Raw genomic sequence first — 18845 nt, 5'->3', positions numbered from 1 at the left:
ATTATCCATATATAGAGCTGCAGAGGAAGATGTAGGTCTTATTTAAGTATGCATTTTAGTTAATGGCTCTGGGAGCTGCTTACCTGAAACTTAACGTGACTTACAGAAGCCTGTAAAATGATTATGCTTAAGCATCAGTAAGACACACATTCATTGTCTAGATGCTTTGCAGGCAACATGCATCAATACTTGCTCTGTAAAAGTGGTCAGGTTTTCACAGACTGTAAGAACTTCCCTTCAGTACAAGTTATAAGAGTTTTGTCTTAATTCAAAATTACACTGTCAAGTAATATTCTTAATATACGAAGCAGTTGTGTTATTGCTATTTTGTTTTTCCCACTGGAGGGTTAATCTTAGCAATAAGAAGATTTCATCTTATTTTGGTTTTGCTCTTGAAAAAATCTGATGCTTCTTTTTCTTGATGCATATCTATTTTTATTTCTAGGCCTTTCTTAAAACTTTCCATGTCTAAATGGACTCCTGAATGTAATATAGTTTATACTCTAAAAGCGGATATGAAGAGTGAAGTTCCTTCTGATGCACCAAAGAGACCGGAGAGTCTGAAGGGGATCCTCTTGAACCCTGAGCCTATTGGCGCACCCAAAAGCTTCACTGCAGAAGTGGAGATGATTGCTAGTAAAGTAGGAAATGAGTTCTCTCACTTGTGTGGTGATTCTCAAAAGCAGAATGATGTGAACGGCAACCATACAGACCAAGACAAAAGTATTGTGGTGCGGAGAAAACGCAAGAGCCAGCAGGCTGGTCCTTCATATATTCAAAATTGTCCTGATAAAGAAAACCAAGGTATCTTAGGATTAAAGCAGCATCTAGAAACACAGAGTGAAGACAACGATTCCTCTCTGAGTGACTGTATCTCTTCACCTTCATCTAGCCTACATTTTGGAGACTCTGACACAGTAACATCTGATGAAGAAAAAGATACTCCTGTAAGACACCCCCAGGCAGTGTTGAATACTACAAGTAGAGCTCCTAGTGCAAGGTCGCAAAAGCGGCCTCGGACTGAGCCAGATTCTGTACCTGGGTTGTTAATGAAAAGGCCCTGTTTTCACAGCAGTTCTTTAAGAAGACTTCCATATAGGAAAAGGTTTGTTAAAACAAGTTCGTCACAGCGGACACAGAACCAAAAAGAACGAATTTTAATGCAGAGGAAGAAACGGGAAGTGTTAGCTCGAAGAAAATATGCTTTACTACCCAGCTCTAGCAGTTCCAGTGAGAATGATCTCAGTAGCGAATCTTCTTCCAGTTCATCTACTGAGGTGGAGGAAGACTTATTTGTGTCGCCTGCTGAAAACCACCAGAACAGTACAGCTGTTCCTTCAGGTAAAACTAAATTCCTGAGCTTATTTTTATTGATGAGCTTTCATCCTGTAGAGTACACTTTCTTTTTAAGTGCTTTGGAGGAGTTGTTTCTGTGTTTCTATTGAAGTTATAATACAAATAGACTTACTGAAGGTATTGTGAACATTATACCATAAATTCTTGATGAGAAAAATATACTCAGAGCTTCCAGTAAAGTTACAACAAATCTAGAATCTTTAGTGTTAATGTTGCCTGAAGCTGTGGAAAGCAAAATTTTGTATATATATCAAATTATTTACCTAGATAAACTCAATAGAGTTGGTTTGCATAGATGTTTCTCTAGTGTATCTTGACTGATTATTTGAGGGCATGCTTGAATGTTTTGAGTGGGGGTTTTTTTGGGCAGGTGTTGATTGTGGGATTTTGGGGTTTGTTTTGGGTATTCAAGTTTTTTTTCCCCATCTACCAATTTTCGTAGAGTTTTCTCAAATTTGTCAAATAAAAGGCAATCTGAAAAGTGAGACCGACCAGTAATGTTTACAATGTTGTAATTGTGCCTTCTGTTCATCATTTCAGCTTTTTAGACAACAGGGGGAAGTAGATATGTAGGACACAGTGGAGTGTTAAACTGTGCAACTGTGTTTTTTAGCAGTGACCAGAGTGTTTTAGAAAGTGAAACTGTATCTCAGACTGTGCCAATCATTCCTCTAAGAAAAAATGTTTTAAAATAGGACAATTAAAAAAAAAAAAAAAGTGCATATATTCATGTTAGGACAGGATTTATACTTGGAACAGAACCACAGTGCTAAAAATTAGATGATTGCTTGTTATCCATTGTAGCAGGAAATAATTTTTGTGTTGCTCTTTACTGCACTGTTTAAATATAAGAAGTAAAATTTGTAATGCAAAATCTGATTTAGGCAGTGCTAGGCCTGCGTTGCTAACTGAAGCAGAATAATTATTGCACAGCCTAATTAACTTCATGCATGTTTGTGAGGAAAGAAATTTATTTTTTAAGCCTAAAAAAGTTACATTTGGCGTGCATCCTTAAGCATGTTAAGGGTATGATTTGTAAATAATTAAAGTATAGGAATATGCATACATTTATATTAAAAACCAGTTCTGGGCACAAATTTTGTGCCTTCTGTTTCCAAGTTAATAGTTTCTTCTCATTTTCACAGAGGATGAAGTTTCATGTATCTGTAAAATCATGTAGGACCGTTAACAACTCTTTCCACGCAAAGTTGCTTGCAACAATGAAACTGGCAGCCATCTATTTTAAACACTGATAAATGTATTTAAAGAGAGAATGTTCTTCTTTTTTTTTTTTTTTTTTTTTTAGTCTTCTTAAACTGTTAAAGCCTACTACCCTTTTTTAACACAAATTCAATTAATACCTCTTTTGTGCCTTTATTTCCCTTGAAATGTCAAATATTTCAATAGTGAGACTTCCCATAGGCATTTCAAAAGAATCTTTTTGGAAAAGTTCTCTTTATAAATTGATGTAATAATTCTTGAATATTCAAGCTGTTCAGGTAACTTCTGATAATTCAGTGTGATGTTATTTTGAAGATTGGAAGACTGGAACTTGCCATTTGTTTCATCTAGTTAAGTGGAAAGGTGCATTGTCCAATGGCTAAATTTTTATACTCCTTGAAATGCACACTTAGTTTCTGAAATTATGTTTATTCTCATGTAATGAAAGAAAAATCAGTTTGCTCTGCACTGGTTCCTTTTAGATTAAAACACACAGCCACCAGCTGTAACTGAAAGAAGGTTTGCTTTAAAGGATGTGTGTTATGGTGGCTGTGCTTCAGGACTAATGCTTGTGGTGAGCTGAGAAGTAATCTTAGAGCATGTGAATGCTGTGGGTTTTTTCCAGTGGAAATATGTATTGATGAAAAGGTTTTGAGCGTTTTATTTGCATTGCAGATAAAATTGGAAGTAAAGCGGACTTCCTGTATAAAAATGACATATTTTTAGTAAAAGTGTGATTAACACTTTCTGTAGCTTTCTTCTGTTACATAAGGCATTTCTAGTTATTTGCATTAATTGGGACAGAAATGGGGCCAGCTGGATAAACAGCTATTCACCCTCTCTGTGTCGTGAGCAAGTGTGAAAGTGTTTCTGTGTGAGGAAAGGGTTGTTGTATTGCTAGTAGTGCTACACTAGCTTGTTGATGTTAGGGAAGCTTTTTTTTTGCTCTAGATTTGCATGTGAAGATTGTTGCATTTGTATCAACTAGAGAATATACTGAATGTCTGCTAAGAGTATAAGGCCTGCAGCCTTACTAGAAAAGTACTAGAGGATAGAATTAAGAAAGGAGAATAATAATAAAAATCAAAAAAGAAAATAGAACTCAAAAACATACATCAATAACTGAAGTTTTAATAAGCAGAAATCAGAGTGATGTAATTAGTCTTCTAGCATACTTGATAGCAATTTGTATTACGGATATGTGACAAAATATTTATTTGCTTTGAGTGTTGATGTTGATCTAAAGATTCAGTGTGTTTAAAGAACCAGTAGATTTAATTAGTGTATACTGCTCTGGAAAATGTTTCCTTCTGATTATTGCAGATGATTAAAGTAACAGATCTTTTTAACCAAATAAGTGCTTATTAGGTTAGTTCTTGTAGTTAATAAAACTGTCTTGGCTCTTTTTTGAAAAATAGATGAATAGAGATGGGTTTTTTTGTTTTTTAACAAAAGTTTTTACAAAACCTTTATAAAAAAAAACCCAAGCAAAACTATAAAGAGATTTTCCTCCTTTTTCTTGTCTGTCAGGACTTCAGCTGTTCTTCTGGTGGAACTTCGTGCTTTGGGAGTGGGAGAATATTAAACAAGTATGAAATCCTGGCACCTGGGAACAGATACTGTTTTTTGTCTCATTAAATCTGGGATGACCAGAGGAAGATCATTCAGGAGATGGAGGACATAAGGACAATGTAAAAGCAGCTGTGTAGTTTATTGATGCAGTTACAGTTGAAGGTGCAAGTGCTTTCATATATATTCTAATCTGAATGTTGATCAGTTGTTTTTAATTGATATACTGGTCTTACAGTTAAAATGCTGGTCTCTTTTCACAGGTAATTAGCAACAGAACAAGAGGGAATGGCTTCAAGCTGCAACAGGGTAGGCTTAGACTGAACATTTGGAAAAATGTTTTCACAAAAAGAGGGGTTAGACCCTGGGATAGGCTGCCCTGGGAGGTGGTTGGGTCACCATCCATGGATGTGTTTATGGTTCGTTTGGATGTGGTGTTGGTGGAGATGATTTAGGGGAGAACTTTGTAGAGCAGGGATGATGGTTGGACTTAGTGATCCCAAGAGTCTTTTCTAACCTGAAAAGTTCTGTGATTCTATAGAGATAGTCCTCTTTTGGCTTTTCTTGCTAGAGATTGCAAAATTCGAACTACTAGTGTAATTGGATCTCTGTAACATTGTAATGCAGATATTCTAATATGCTTGTATACAGGTATTTGATTTTTTGACTTGGGTCTAAAGGGCTGGGGCTGCCATTTGGAGACAGCCAATCTGTGGAGGGAAGCCTAGCAGATGCTAAAAAACTGGAACAAGTTTTTAACTTCATGTACTCTGATTTGGCAGTAAAGCTGAACCCTGAGAAATGGCAAAGTGGTGTTTTTAGAAAAGCTCGGTAGAATTTTGCATCATCAAATTGTTCACCTAATAGCACTTAAGATTCCTTCAGGGTCTGACATGTTACTTGATATTTTTGAGCAGCTAGTACTAGACAGGCCTTGCCTCTTTCCTTAAAGTGCAATGCTTATAAGAAGCTTCTCTAGTTTTTGTTCAAAGCTGCTTAAAATGGTAAGACTTGTGTTTATTCACTACAGTCCTCTTGATTCCTCTAGTATATTTGTTGTCTGTCTCCCAAAAAAGTTGAATATAGACGTGACATTTTATAAGCCAGAGGCTGATGAAAATGTTAAACATATACCCCTTCATGTTCAGATTATTTTAACAGTTTCAAGATAAACATGTATTAAGTGGAGATGAGCTGCCTGTTGTTACAGTGGATTATTTTTCAGTTACTTAATCCCTCCTAAAATTACAGCATGCACTCCTTTTCTCACAGTAACTGATGCAGCTCATAATTCCAAGCTTTTATCTCAATAACATTCGAGAACAAGGGAGTGAATACTGATCCTTTCTACTATGCCTCTTAGTAAAGAGAAGTTGGGGAAGAACTGGGAAGTGATCAGGAAAGAAGCATCTGCCTTAGTGAGCAGTCTGCATTAAGCATTGCTGCTGTATCTGCTGTGAATTGGAACTTTTAATAGCTATGGTAAATAAAAATTAGTGTGGAATTCACTGTAGCTGCTGCAGCTTTCTGTGCTGAAAACATGCAATTTCTAGAGTTGGCATGCTGTAGCATTGCTGATTGGGCTAAGATCTATGTTCTTGGTTAAGTACAGTCAGTAGGGCTTTGGCTTAGCCTGTATTAGCGTGGCTCATGGTTGGACAAGATCACCTAAACTGTGGTCGTTAACTCTCTTTTCCACCAGGGTGCAGACTCCTCTGCAGTTTGTGGTTTTGAAAATTTCTCCCATCCTGTACAGCTATTGGGAAGTATATTCCAAATGATTCTCGGGGGAAAAGAAACTGTCATCTACTAACCTAGACTAACCTAGACCTACTAACACTAAGAGGACAGGTAGTCCTTAAGTATTCTTGGCAGAATGATGATGGCACTAAATGTTAGTTACAATTAATGCATTACTTTCTTAAGCAGGATATTATGATTAGTATAGCACAGAATTTATTATTAGAATGGCATAGGATTTCTACAAGTAAAATCACCATAGTACAGCCCGTAAGTATAGTAATATAGAATTTATAATACAACCTATAATTTCTAATCGCCTGGACCTTCTGCAGATCATGTTTGGTTTGTTGTATCAATATAACAATCATAATCTAGACTAAAAAATCACATAAAAGAGCACGAGTCACTCACTCAGTCCTTGGAGGAAGCTGGCGATTGTCCTTGTCCACCCGCGGGGTCATGGTCTTGCTGTTCAGCAGCAGTTCTGGTCCAGATTCCCACATAGGACTTAAAATGGCTTGATTTTCTAGGCAGTGCTCTGCCTGCTGTTTGTGTTTCTGTGTTCTGTGATGGAGTTGTCAACAACACCTGCTTGGCTGTGTGCCTGGGACCTTCAAGGCTAGCGAGGAAGGGAGTAATCATTCTCGCACCCAGGAATCTTGAGGCTGATAGGGAAGGGACGAAGAAATATGTTTGATTTGTCTACTTGGTTTGCAGGACCTTGAGAGCCTGAGAATAGAGGGGAAAGGGAGCATGGATGTGACCTTCTCGGTCGCAGGGAATGGCTGCTTGCCGCACTACACGGCATCAGTCACACTAACCCTACTGCCAGGGGTCTGGAGCAGGGGTTACCAGTCACACCTCCTTCAAGCAGTTTGAAAGTTGAAGAAGGGAGTACACGTTAACACCAGTAGGGTATTATGCTATCCATTTCAAGCCAAGTTACTAGCCAGGTAATTATCTTAAACTCAGCCCAGCATAAGATGCTGTAGAGGCACACGGTACTAAGTTCAAAAAGGAGAATAAGGCACACTTACTGACAGCTGTCCATGAGCAATGAATAGACAAAGTGCTTTCTGACATCTGTAACATTGTTATGAATGCTGAGTGGTGTAGGAGGTTTCAGCGAAAGATTGTAGCCTGGATTTTCCACTCTTGACTGCATGATTTTGACTGCTCAGCTGGCAGAAAGAACATGGGCCTGAGGGGGCCCTGATGTGTGAAAGTGTGGAACTCAAAAGAAGTCACTTCTCTCACTGGAACGTGACTGCTTTTTTTAAAATGTATTCTGTTTTCACTTACAGCTTGGTCAGACTGTCTCATGTGAAATTGTGCATTGAGAAACTCCTTCACTATCTTACATGTAAATTTAAACTAGTTAAATCCCATGGTAATTGCAAAATAAATGTGAAATACCCTTCAGGAAGGACAACAATCAGCCAAACACAGATGTAGATGTTATACCAGTGTTATTTATGTCCTTGGTGGGGTACTTGTGTTATGATTATCTCTGTATTATGCCATGATCTTTCAGAGTTAAGTAACAGTATATATATTATACACAAAGTCTAATTGTATATTTTATACACATTATGCTGTGCAAAGCTCGGTCTCTTGCTTGTAACTCCTGGGTTATTAAGTATTTGATTCTAAAACTTGCTTTCCAGAACTGCATGTGGTCTGTCTGTGGCAACTAGCAGTGATAGTTCTGAAATAAGCATACAACTTTCTGTGGAAAAGATATCGTCATTTACTGATCTGAATATTGAACTACACAGTACTATATTATTTTAGAAGTTACATTCTGCTTGATAAAGTATTTTAACCTTGCAGAATTACTGTCTTTGACATGTAGGGTCTGGAGGAAGGAGTGATTTGTTTTTTAAGGGAAAGTTACCATTTTGAGCATGTTCAAATTTGGAATCAAGCCAGTGTAGTTCTTCGCTTCCCCTAGGCTGGCTGAGCACCAGGTTTCTATCATAAAACAGGCTTTTAAAAAAGGAGAAATTTCTGTATAGAAGTTCCTAGTTATTACTGATTATTATTAATATACAAATGATTAACTGCTAATTATTAACTGCTCTTCGGGGGTCTGTATTGTTGGGATATGCAAAACTCGCAAACTCATATTTCTTGTGTTGCACAAACTATAAAATATCATGGATGTGAGTAGGAAAAGAACAAAATTGAGTGGAAAGTCAGACAGTTTTTGTTACAACTTTCTGTAGAAGTTTTTTTTTTTAATCAGCACATTTAAAATGTAGAATGAGTCTTTCAGTGGTAGCCCAAAGGCTAATTCAGTCACAAACAACTAGAGTGTAATTTCCTTGCTGTGTTTTGTTATTCAGGAGATGAGTGGGAGAAGCATTATATACCTGCAGGCAGATAAATTTCTGTTTGTTTTACAGTCACAGATACTATGCTGGAAGTAGTACAGGATGCCTCTCCTAGATCTCCATAACTATTTTGCTGCCAACAGTCCAGTGACCCTTGTCCTTGAAGGGAGATTACCTTCAAGGAGTATAAGATTAGTATAGTAACACTCTCATTACCCAGATTTAGCTGTTCTCTTACAGGGTCAATCATTTAGATGATACATTGATGAGTAAGTTATTCGTATGTGCACTTTAGGCAGGCTCAGTTTTGATGAAGTTTAGAAGCTCATTCCAGACAGAAGACAAAATCAAATAACTGAAGTGTACCTTGTCATAGTGGATTGTAGTGGACTGCAGGGTGAAAAGTCATACTGAGAAACATGTGCAAGTATTTTGTCTTCTGCTATATTTCTGGATTTGGATAATTTATTTTTTTGTGTGTATTCTTCTGGGGTTTTTTCCTTCACTGTTAGTATGTCTTCTAAATTGTAGTACGTTTAATGTACTACATGTACAAACGTACTACACTTTTAAACTGTAGCACATTATATTGTAAATTGTAAAATGTAGTACATTAGAACTGAGATTTACTGAAATATCAAATTCTGTCAGTTATGTGCCCTTTCTAAAAATTTGCTTTAGAGGAGTGTATATATATTTCCATGTAGACACCTTAAAGATATGTTCTGTTGAGCAAATATTTTTAGGAACAATGTAGCAAAACCTCTGAAAGTTCATTTGCTTTATTTCTACATGTCAGTCATCTCACTAAAGAATAAATGTTCCTTCTGCTTTACAGGGTTGTATACTCCAAGAATTCAAGTCACCATCTTGAACTACTCTGGACATACCAGTACAGTTCACCCTCAGACACTAGCTTAATTTGCAAAGCTACACTACACAGAACTGCAAACCATCCTGGCTTTCCTAGGATTAGGCTTGTACTAGTTTGAACCAGCAGACATTAATTTAAAGTGCATTTAGCAGAAAACTTTGATTTTATTTTTTTTTTTGGTTCTGATACTACAGAACATTTAAAAAGACATCTTAAGGTTCACTAGTTCTTTGGAATTGGTAGAATTTTGGTTCTTAATTGCCTCGTAAATGAAATGCTCTAATACTAGGATAAAACCCTTACATATAGGCTTGCTGAAGTTTCCAGAGGCTTTCCTTGATAGTTGTGGTGCTGCTCATGTGGTGCAGGCACCCTATATTCCTGCTAGCCTGTCAAGAAGACTGTACTCCAAAACTTCATTTTGACAGATTAATTCAGGCTTTTCTTTGTTTTAACACTATCCTTTGGTCAACTTTGTAGGAGCTTGTCTAAATAGGAATAAACTGGTGTGGTTTTGTGATGTTTCAACGACTGTGTTTCCTCCTTGTAATGTATGAGGAGAGGCAAAGAAGAAACAGTAAATCCTATTGACAATGAAAGATCAGCTTTTCATACCACTTAGTGCTTCTGGCTCTGGCTGGTGTCTGACTGTGGAAGAACTACTGGATGAGGATTATGAACGTTATTTCAGTGTTGTTTATAAACGTCTCTGAAGTTTTGCTATTCAGCTGATTTCTTGTTCACATAAATGTTACGAAGCCAGTTTGTATTGGCCAGTTGTCTAATCTGTATATACAGACTGCTGCAATGTTGTTAAATTAAGCTAAGTTCAGATATATGTACTTTTCTTCTAATAGAACTCCCTTGAAAGTTTTCTTTTTAAAAGGGGTGCGAAGCTGAGTATAATCATAACTTGTACTAATAGTTTTTCCTAGCAATATACCCTTACTAAATTCTGTATGTATTAACATTGGTTAGAGTTGTTTTTTCTCATTTATTTTGAAGAAAATATACTCTGCTTTGTCATTGGGTAGAGCAGTTCAAAGCAGTCAGTCCATACAAGATATAAGTATTAACTTGAATGAGACCGAATTCTACAAGCAATTTCCTTGAAGAAATTTGCACATCTCAAAATTGTAGTTTTCTATTTCTAAGCTACCTAGCTTGTTTATTTATTAAGTTCTTTAGTGCAGTGGTATTACTGTAGTGAATCATCCATAGCTCAGTTTCAGTATTCTAGATAGCTCAAACTTGTCACTGTCAGTATTACAGCTGTAGAGATGTTTTCATGTGTCTGGGTATTAGGCTGGAACCCTAATCATTTTTCCTGAAGTGGAGATTGTTTCTTATCAAAACTTGTCTCTACTTGATTTTGGGGGGTTTTGTTGTTGTTTTTTATCATTGATAGTTTAAATTTCACTTCCTCTGTCTAGTGTATGTTCGTGAATGCCACTGGAAGTATAGATGTAAAGTTGTTCAGAAACACCAAAGGATTTGTGTTCTTCATTTTGTTATAGAAATAAATAACATGTATTGAGTGATGCATCATTTTCCTCCTGTTGTCACTGTTTAGCCTTGAGACTTTAATACTTACAAAAAGACTAAAAAGCTATAAATTATAAGCCACCAGTACTTTGCTAGTTAGAAAGTTTATTTTACTTTCATATTGAATTACTGGATTTTTTTGTGTTATAGCTTAAAAAAAAATAAATCATAATTGCTTCTAAAACAGAGTTGAATGAAAAGCTTATCTACCTCCCCCCCATTTTCTGTCTCCTTCCTTTTTTTTACTTGAGTATTTACAGTAGAATTGCTGCCATTAATAATTGGGTCATGTAATTGACAATTGCACATACAGTTTTGACATACAGTGAAATTCTGTACCTTCGTGTATTTTAATTCTAGGAAAAAAATAGTCTCTTACGATGACAGCTAGATGGAGTATACAAACTTTCTTCTTTTTTCCTCATCAGGAAGTATTGATGAAGATGTGGTGGTGATTGAAGCATCCTCCACTCCTCAGGTCACTGCTAATGAAGAAATAAATGTTACCTCAACAGATAGTGAAGTGGAGATTGTCACGGTTGGTGAAAGCTACAGGTGAGACTTGCATCTCTTTGTATTACTGTAGTTTAACTTGACTCCAGTTTGTCACAAGGCCCTGCACCATTAAAAGCCTGTAAGGTAATGTCACAGAAATTCTAACCAGGATGCACAGTATGTGTTTTTTGTTTAAAAACAAAACAAAAACAACGAAGCCAAACCGAAAACACCAACAACTAAAAGAAACCAACAGACCAAGCCAAATGAAAACAAAAAAGCCAACAACTGAAAAAAACCCCAACCAAACAAAAAAACAAAAACCAGCCAAAACTCAAGCAACAAAAATCTCAAAAAAATAAACAAAAAACACCAAATCACAGCTTTGCCAAATCTTGACAATTCAGCTAATCTGGCAGTTTTAGTTACTGTGACTGAGAGGCAGCATTTTGAGGAAGCATGTTTAGGCTGAGTTGACTATCTAGGGATTAGCTGAACTTTTCCAGAAAGCATCTTGCTTATTTGAAGCTGCTGCTGTGTATGGTTTCCAGTTCTTCCCTGCCTCTCTGGGACTTCTGTTCCATCATTGTCAGATTTTGCAGAATCTGTTAAGAGTGAAATTTCTTGAAGAAAACTTGACATTATCATGTGCATAGTCAAATGCTATTGAGATCTGGTTGAGACTTGTCTTAGCATTAAAAGGCTTAAATAATTTGGTCGTACATACTTCAGAGGTGAACTAACCTAGTAATTTTGAAATTGCATGGACTCAGCCACAGACGTGAGTCCACAGCACCATGTAGCTAACATATTCATTAGTCATTTAGAGTAATGTCCTATTTAATCATAACAAGGAAGTAAAGACTCAGACCTCTAACTTTAAGACTGTTTCAATTCAGTAGTCCTTTATTTCCTTTCCATCTTTGCTGGGAATCATACCTGATTCAAAAACTCTTGAATAGCTCCCTGTACAGTTGTATGCTGGAACTTCTCTTTATCTCTAGTTTGATGCTTTGTTGTGCCCTCTGCTTGTTCTTTTATGCAAGAAGAAATCTAAAGAATTTCTTCTTGTTGAATTTACAGCTTGCATTGAAAAACAAAAAATACGGATTTAATAGGTACTGCACAAGGTTTGCTTTGAAGCTGGAGTTCCTGGAAGAGAAGTAAACAGTGACAGTTTTGCGATACCCTTCCACAGTTAATTTGTCCTCTCCTGTACTGCCAAACCAGTGGTGTTCTCATGAACTTTAACTCTTAGTTAATTGAAGGGGAGGGGAAGATGATGTAGGAGGTGAGAACTTAACCTCTCCTTGTGTTACAAAAGGGCACCTAGGTATCCCAGAGAGTAATAGAAAAGCTTTTTAAAGAGGTGTGAGAGGTAAATTTCATTCTGGAAGATTAGTAGGACACATACAAAGCACAAAACAATTTGGACAATCCAAACTTTAGGAAAAATGTGCCTTTTTGAGCCAACCCAGTCTTTAAATTGCCGTGACTACTGCAGTGCAATTGAAGTGCAAGCCACTTGAGAAGACTGCAGCTAATGTGCTTTTTGCACTACAGGAAAATACACTGATCTTTGTTCCCGAGTTACACAGAAAGGGGTGAAGGGAGTACAGGCAGAACAGAAATGCAGACTGAGCTCCACAGTGATGTCTGCTCTGGGTTTTGTTTGTGTTTAGTGAAGTCACTCACTTTTCACATTTTCCTCTTCTGAATTTCTGAAGTCTGAGTACATTGTTTTTCCAAATTGGAAAATAAGAGACACTTGATATGTAAATACTGGAGAGTCCAAGGTTTTTGCAAGGGAACTTTAAAAATATTCTTCACTTAACTTAAGAGCATATTGTCTTTAATTAAACTCCAAAGCATCATTGAATTGTTTGGTTGTGTCTGGCTCAATTGAATGGAATGGGTGCTATGTGTAGTACTACAGAGAGAAAACCATCCCTTTCCTTAGGTATGGCTATAGGCTTATGATTTCCTCTCCCAGCCACTTTTCATTTAACTTTAAGTGTTACACAAAGCTGTGTTCATTCTTAGAGGAGAGAAGTGTAATGAGTGTTCAAGAGAGGAAATTTTCGGAGTTTTGCACTCTTAGGACATTTTGGAAATTTAAACTAGAGTATAGAAATTATCCTCTGAAAATAAGCCGTCATAAGTTAACAGGCAAAAGAGCATAATGTTTACAAATTTTTAGGGTCTTCACAGTTCTGTTATCATTCATAGATCTGCTGTTTCAGATTGCATCAGAATAGTAGAGGACTTGGAGATTCTTTACTATTAACAAAGTTAAAACATCATATCAGATGTGTGTTGCTTCCTGACTGCACAGTGATTTTATTTTTTTTTAATAAGTTACCTGTATGAATTTCAGAGGAATATGGTTTAAAGACCTTTAAACTTTACCTGTTGGTTATTTGCCATTGTCGTCTCCGGTAAAGGCTGCAGTAACTAACATCTGTAAGTACACGTCTGGTGAATGCTGAGTAATCAGGTATTTAAACATTAAATGCTTTTCTAATAATTTCTATTTTTATTACTTCAAATAGCTTCTCAAACAGTGAGGAGAAAAAATTAATAATGGCAAAATTTAGGTCAATACTTAAGGTGTTGCCTTTACTAAGGTCTCGTTCAACACTTGGACACACAAGATCGCACTGGGGTCAAAGCTCTAGTTCCCACGCTGCACGACCTCCGGAACAGCGGAACCGCAGCCGGATTTCCACAGTCATCCAGCCCCTGAGGCAGAACGCAGCAGAGGTGGTGGACCTTACGGTGGATGAAGATGGTAAGTTGATGGTCTGAGCAATCTCTTCCTTTTTCAGAAGCAGGATGATCAGTGTTAAGGAGAGTGGAATTAATTGTATCAGTTATACCATTCTATGAAAAAGTCCTAATTCTAAATAAATTTACAAGCCTGTCAAAAGTCCTCTTGTGGCCTTACTTCTAATTAAAAGTTTAGCCATTCCCAGTGGGTCTACCAGGTCTTAAGTTTTCTTCCAAGATGGACTTGGGTGTCTGTCTTGAGGGCTGACTCACCAGGCAGAAATGACAGAAAAGGTTGAAGCTACTTCTTTAAAAATAGGCAGTTTGGTTCAAAACTATAAAAGGAAAATCTATCACTGCCCATGCTTTGGAATAGTTACTGTTCTTTCAGACCTTGGAGTAAATATAATTTCTGAAAAAGAAGAAAATAAACCGAATCCAACCCCGATCTAATGAAATATTTTAGGTTTCCAAAGCTGTAACCCTTCATTGTTTCCTAACATTAAAACCTACTAGCACTTAATAAGTCTGTTCCTGCTGCAAATCATAAGAGCAACTTCCAAGTGTTGTTAGACTTTGAGAGAAGGAAAAACTAAAGCTCAGGTAAATTTTGGCAGGTTTATTGTGGTGGTGGTAGTGGGTTTGGGGATTCCTTGCATGCATGTTACTTTTGATGATTAACAAAAATTTTGTCCTGATGTGATTCTGCCCATGAGTGCATGGCAAGCATACCTTACTCTTCAAGTTGTCTTGTTTTTTGGGGTTGGATTGTTGGAATTGCTTTTTGTTGTTTGACAGCTTTTAAGGAAGAGGAGGGGCTGATTTACAGTTGTTTGGTTTTTTTTATGGATTTACTGTGACATATCCCAACAGCTCTATCATTGAAGGGGATTAGGCATTTATTACTTTAATTTATTCTTTTAATTTACTCAAAATACTTTAATTTACTCAAATTACAGAATTCAGTCTTAAATTCAGGAGCCAGTTTGTTTTTAAAAAGACTATTACTGAATGATGTTTTACTACTGTAATGCATATATTTGAGACTAGCTGTTTTTCCTCCCACAGAGGAAATGCCATTCTAAGATGAGTCTTCCAGGATTTCAGGGATACTATTTTTGGGTTTAGGCATCAAATTTCACATATGAACTAGTGTAAAATGATTTAAAAATCTGAATTAACACTGTTACAAGGCAACTACTCACTTTATTGTAACTATACGGATGTCTTCAGAGTTACTGATCTTAAAAGTTTGCTAATTTACTTCCATGGGGCATAAGGATTGTATCTCCATCTGTCAACTTGGATCAGTGTCTGTGAAGTCTATTGAAATGAAGTTTCTTCTAGGTGGTAGTTTGAGATTGACCAAGCCCACTAGTGGCCTTTCACTGGTTCTGAGTGGGAGAAACAGAACTGTCTGTATTGCTGATGGTGAGTCAAAACAGTAACAGGGCAGCAGGGTGACTGAGGCTGATAAAACTGAGAATTGTCTGCTGTAGAATTGCTTTCAGAATGTGTTAGCACCCAGTTTTGAGCACTGTGAGATCACATACCAATGCTAGGCTATATGTGTCCTGTGTACTTGCTGTTTTTTTCTTAATTTAAGCATTAATACATTTCTCCCAAAACGAATACAATATGACTAGTGAGAATATGAATAGAATGAGTATATTGGAATGCCACATTAAAATCCAAAGGAAATTAAATGTAGGTATGAGGTCATGTTTGCTTAATATGATGAGCTGGAAGACATGCATGAAAGGAAATAGGTTTATTTCCTTGCTTGCTGAGTTGCTGATGTACCTACTAGATATTGAAAGAAATCTTGAAAACTAGAAATTTTATCTTGAGAAGTGTCTTTGAAGTGTCTTGATGTTTGTTTTTTTTTTCTGATACCCATGCGGACACTTTTATGAAAAAACCTGAGCTATTCCTAATGATACTCCCTTTTATGGTATCTCCTACTACTAGTCCTGTCATTGCCTTGTCACTAATTAGAGAGAAATTTCAAACTTACAGGCAAAGGCAGAGTTTTTCAAAACCAAATTTGAATTATGCCACCAAGTCTTTTTTTAAATTTTAACCTGTTTACAGTTTTGCAGTAGAGAACAAAATTTATTAAGGTGTATTTTCCTGGATCAAATTAAATATATTGCTGACTATTACTATTGCAATATGCAAAATGAACCTGCATGTACTTTTAACAGAAGTCTCAAGTACCAATTTTATGAATCTACTTTTAATGTGTATTGAGATTGGAAACAAAATTTTTCTATGCATCTGGAATGACTGAAGTTTGTCAAGTAGTACTGCTTGTTTAGATGTTGTTATCCTGTTCTCGGTTAGTTATCCGAAAGTTTTTCTGGGCTTTGTAGGCATTAAGCAATTCTAAGGGTAATATTTAATCATAGATTAGTTTGCCTGTAGAGTTATGAAAGTTTTCAGCAAGTGTTTTCAGCGTAAAGTATGAAAGTAATTTATTTTGTTTCTAGTTGAGTTTTATTCCATAAAAAAAATAATCAGTATGTGAGATTTAGCTGGGAATTGATTTTTTTATTCTTTGCATCTGGCCAGACCAGAATCAAGACTTTCTTGTAAAATAATTACAATAAGCAACAATTTAAAAAGTCCAGCAGCTTTTGAAGCTGGAAGAACATGGCATCTTTTTTGTTTTGCTAGAGCCCACTGTTGTGCCAAGCCCATCAGCCAGAGTGGAGCCGCCAGTTGTGAGTTCTGCTTCCAGTAACAGTTCCAGTACGTATATCTCAGGGCAGACCTCTGATGAAGCTACTGACGTCTCCAACAGCCAGCCCACTGCAGCACCAGAGACCACTCCTCGTCTTCCCAGCAGCGGCACTGCTGCTACTCCAGCTGGAGGTACAGAATGAGAGAGCTTGCTGAACTGGGGGGGCGGTGCCTCCTAGTGCGAAGGAGGTAGAGGAAGTTAATTGGTGTTCTCTAGAGTGAACACTGTGTCAACTTTAACATAACAGTAATAAGTTGAGAGGACAGGAAACTGAAAAAAATAATTGATTTCTCCCTAAAGTGGAATAAGGCAAGAGTCAGTTCATGTTCTCTAGTAGTTCCTACAAGTACATCTACCTGAACAATTAAATTTTGGTTCATTTGGCAGTCATAGCTAAATCTTACTGTTTGGTATCCAGTTTGTTTTATTTTAGTGTAGGTCTCCTTTTCAATCGGTTAATTTTTTAACCTTGAAGTACAATTTCTTTTTCTTTTTAAGGCACTGCTTTATGGTCGTCAGCTTTACTAACTTCTTTCACTTCTATATTAACTTTCTTTATCTTCAAGATGATATAAGAAGAACTGCATCTAATACAACACTGGAAACTAGCCCTCCAGCCATGCCAAGGTTGCCATCATGCTGCCCTCAGCATTCTCCTTGTGGAGGACCTTCACAGACTCATCATGCTTTGGGGCACCCACATACAAGCTGCTTTCAGCAACATGGCCACCACTTCCAGCATCACCACCATCACCACAACCCTCACCCAGCTGTCCCACTGTCTCCTTCATTCAGCGACTCCAGCTGCCCTGTTGAAAGGCCTCCTCCAGTGCCTGCACCTTGTGGAGCAAGCAGCAGTTCTGGCACCAATTATCACGACCAGGCATGTCTGATTCTTGTGACTCTCCCTTTGTGATTTCAAGTTGTTCTAAATCTGAGAGAATAGAATAGGATACTGAATTGTGGAGTATTCGCTTGTGTTGTAGCAGACATGATAGAAGGAAACTAAAAGGAAAATGTGACCTATAATATATATGGACACAAAAAATTGAACTTTTATAGGTCATAATCAAACAAGTAATCATTGACAGCTGACATGCTCTTGATGACTGTTAGATGTTAGTGGCTGTTTAAGCAAACCAAACACCTTGAAATAAACTGCTGATCATAGCAGGTGCAAGTAATTGAGCTGCTTTAAGGGAATAAAAAGTCAAGTCTAGTAAAAGGTGTAAAAGAGTTGCTCTTCTAAAAGCATTGCTTTTTAAGACTTTGAAGTAACTAAAAACACAGCTCTAAAATAATATAGTTATAAATAAGAACAATACTGTGCAAACATTTACAACATTTAGAACTATCATTCTTGTTTCTGTTTTAAGTGTAATACATTAAACACAACTAAAAACACTAGAGATTGTGCTTTACCTCCAAATATTTAAATGCATGTAGCTCCCAAATACTAATTGATTTATCCACCATAGGGTTTCTTTTACAGAAACTGGTGTAATTAATAGAGCCTCACCAGATTCGAGAACTTTGGAATAAGAATTTTAACTTACCTAAAGAATGTTCCAGAGTCAAGCCTTAAAACTTAAAAATGTGGATCTCGTTTGCTTGTGATAGTATTTATTTTTATTTTGTATCATACTATGAGGGTGACTTTTCTCTTGTCTGAAGCATTGCTTGAAAAAGGATGGTTTGTTTTCACAGCAGGCACTGCCAGTAGACTTAAGCAGCAGTGGTATAAGAAGTCACGGAAGTGGTGCTTTTCACGGAACATCTGCTTTTGACCCCTGCTGTCCTGCTTCTTCATCTCGAACTGCAATTTATGGGCATCAGGCTAGTGCTGGCCCAAGCCAATCCATAACAATAGATGGATATGGATCCAGTCTGGTTGCTCAGCCACAGCCCCAACCTCCTCCACAGGCATCGCTCTCCTCCTGTCGCCATTATATGCATTCTCCTTGTAAGTATTGACAGACACACACTGAGTATCTGGGGGGGAACCAGACAAACAACAGAACAGCTTCCCTGCCAACATATAAAAACTTCTACTACCTGCTTGCTTTGATCTTGGGACTGGCCTAGCAAAACATATCTTAAGAAATGTATTGAAACAGTTCTAGTTGCATAGATGATTTGAACAGGATCAAGGTGAAGTTAAAATATTTTGAGTGACTTTCATTTCATTCAG

General features: G+C 37.0%; 1 protein-coding gene across 3 annotated transcripts in view; it reads left to right on the top strand.

The window, feature by feature from the left end:
* Positions 1-451: 451 nt before the first annotated feature.
* RNF111 (ring finger protein 111) overlaps positions 452-18845 on the top strand; it is a 32587-nt gene continuing 14193 nt past the window's right edge. Inside the window, exons 1-6 of one of the 3 annotated variants that reach the window (XM_009994409.1) lie at positions 452-1341; positions 11073-11199; positions 13767-13930; positions 16588-16785; positions 17221-17537; positions 18362-18617. In XM_009994409.1, the coding sequence (XP_009992711.1) occupies positions 465-1341; positions 11073-11199; positions 13767-13930; positions 16588-16785; positions 17221-17537; positions 18362-18617 (1939 nt within the window). In that variant the 5' untranslated portion in view covers positions 452-464. The remainder of the gene's footprint in view (positions 1342-11072; positions 11200-13766; positions 13931-16587; positions 16786-17220; positions 17538-18361; positions 18618-18845) is intronic. The other 2 variants (XM_009994408.1, XM_009994410.1) reach the window with 2 other exon arrangements.

Source organism: Chaetura pelagica, unplaced genomic scaffold (assembly GCF_000747805.2).
Source record: "Chaetura pelagica isolate M959 unplaced genomic scaffold, ChaPel_1.0 scaffold222, whole genome shotgun sequence".
In the NCBI taxonomy this organism is placed as follows: domain Eukaryota; kingdom Metazoa; phylum Chordata; class Aves; order Apodiformes; family Apodidae; genus Chaetura; species Chaetura pelagica.
The sequence above is the reverse complement of the archived record's forward strand: the minus strand, read 5'-3'. Positions and strand labels throughout refer to the sequence as shown.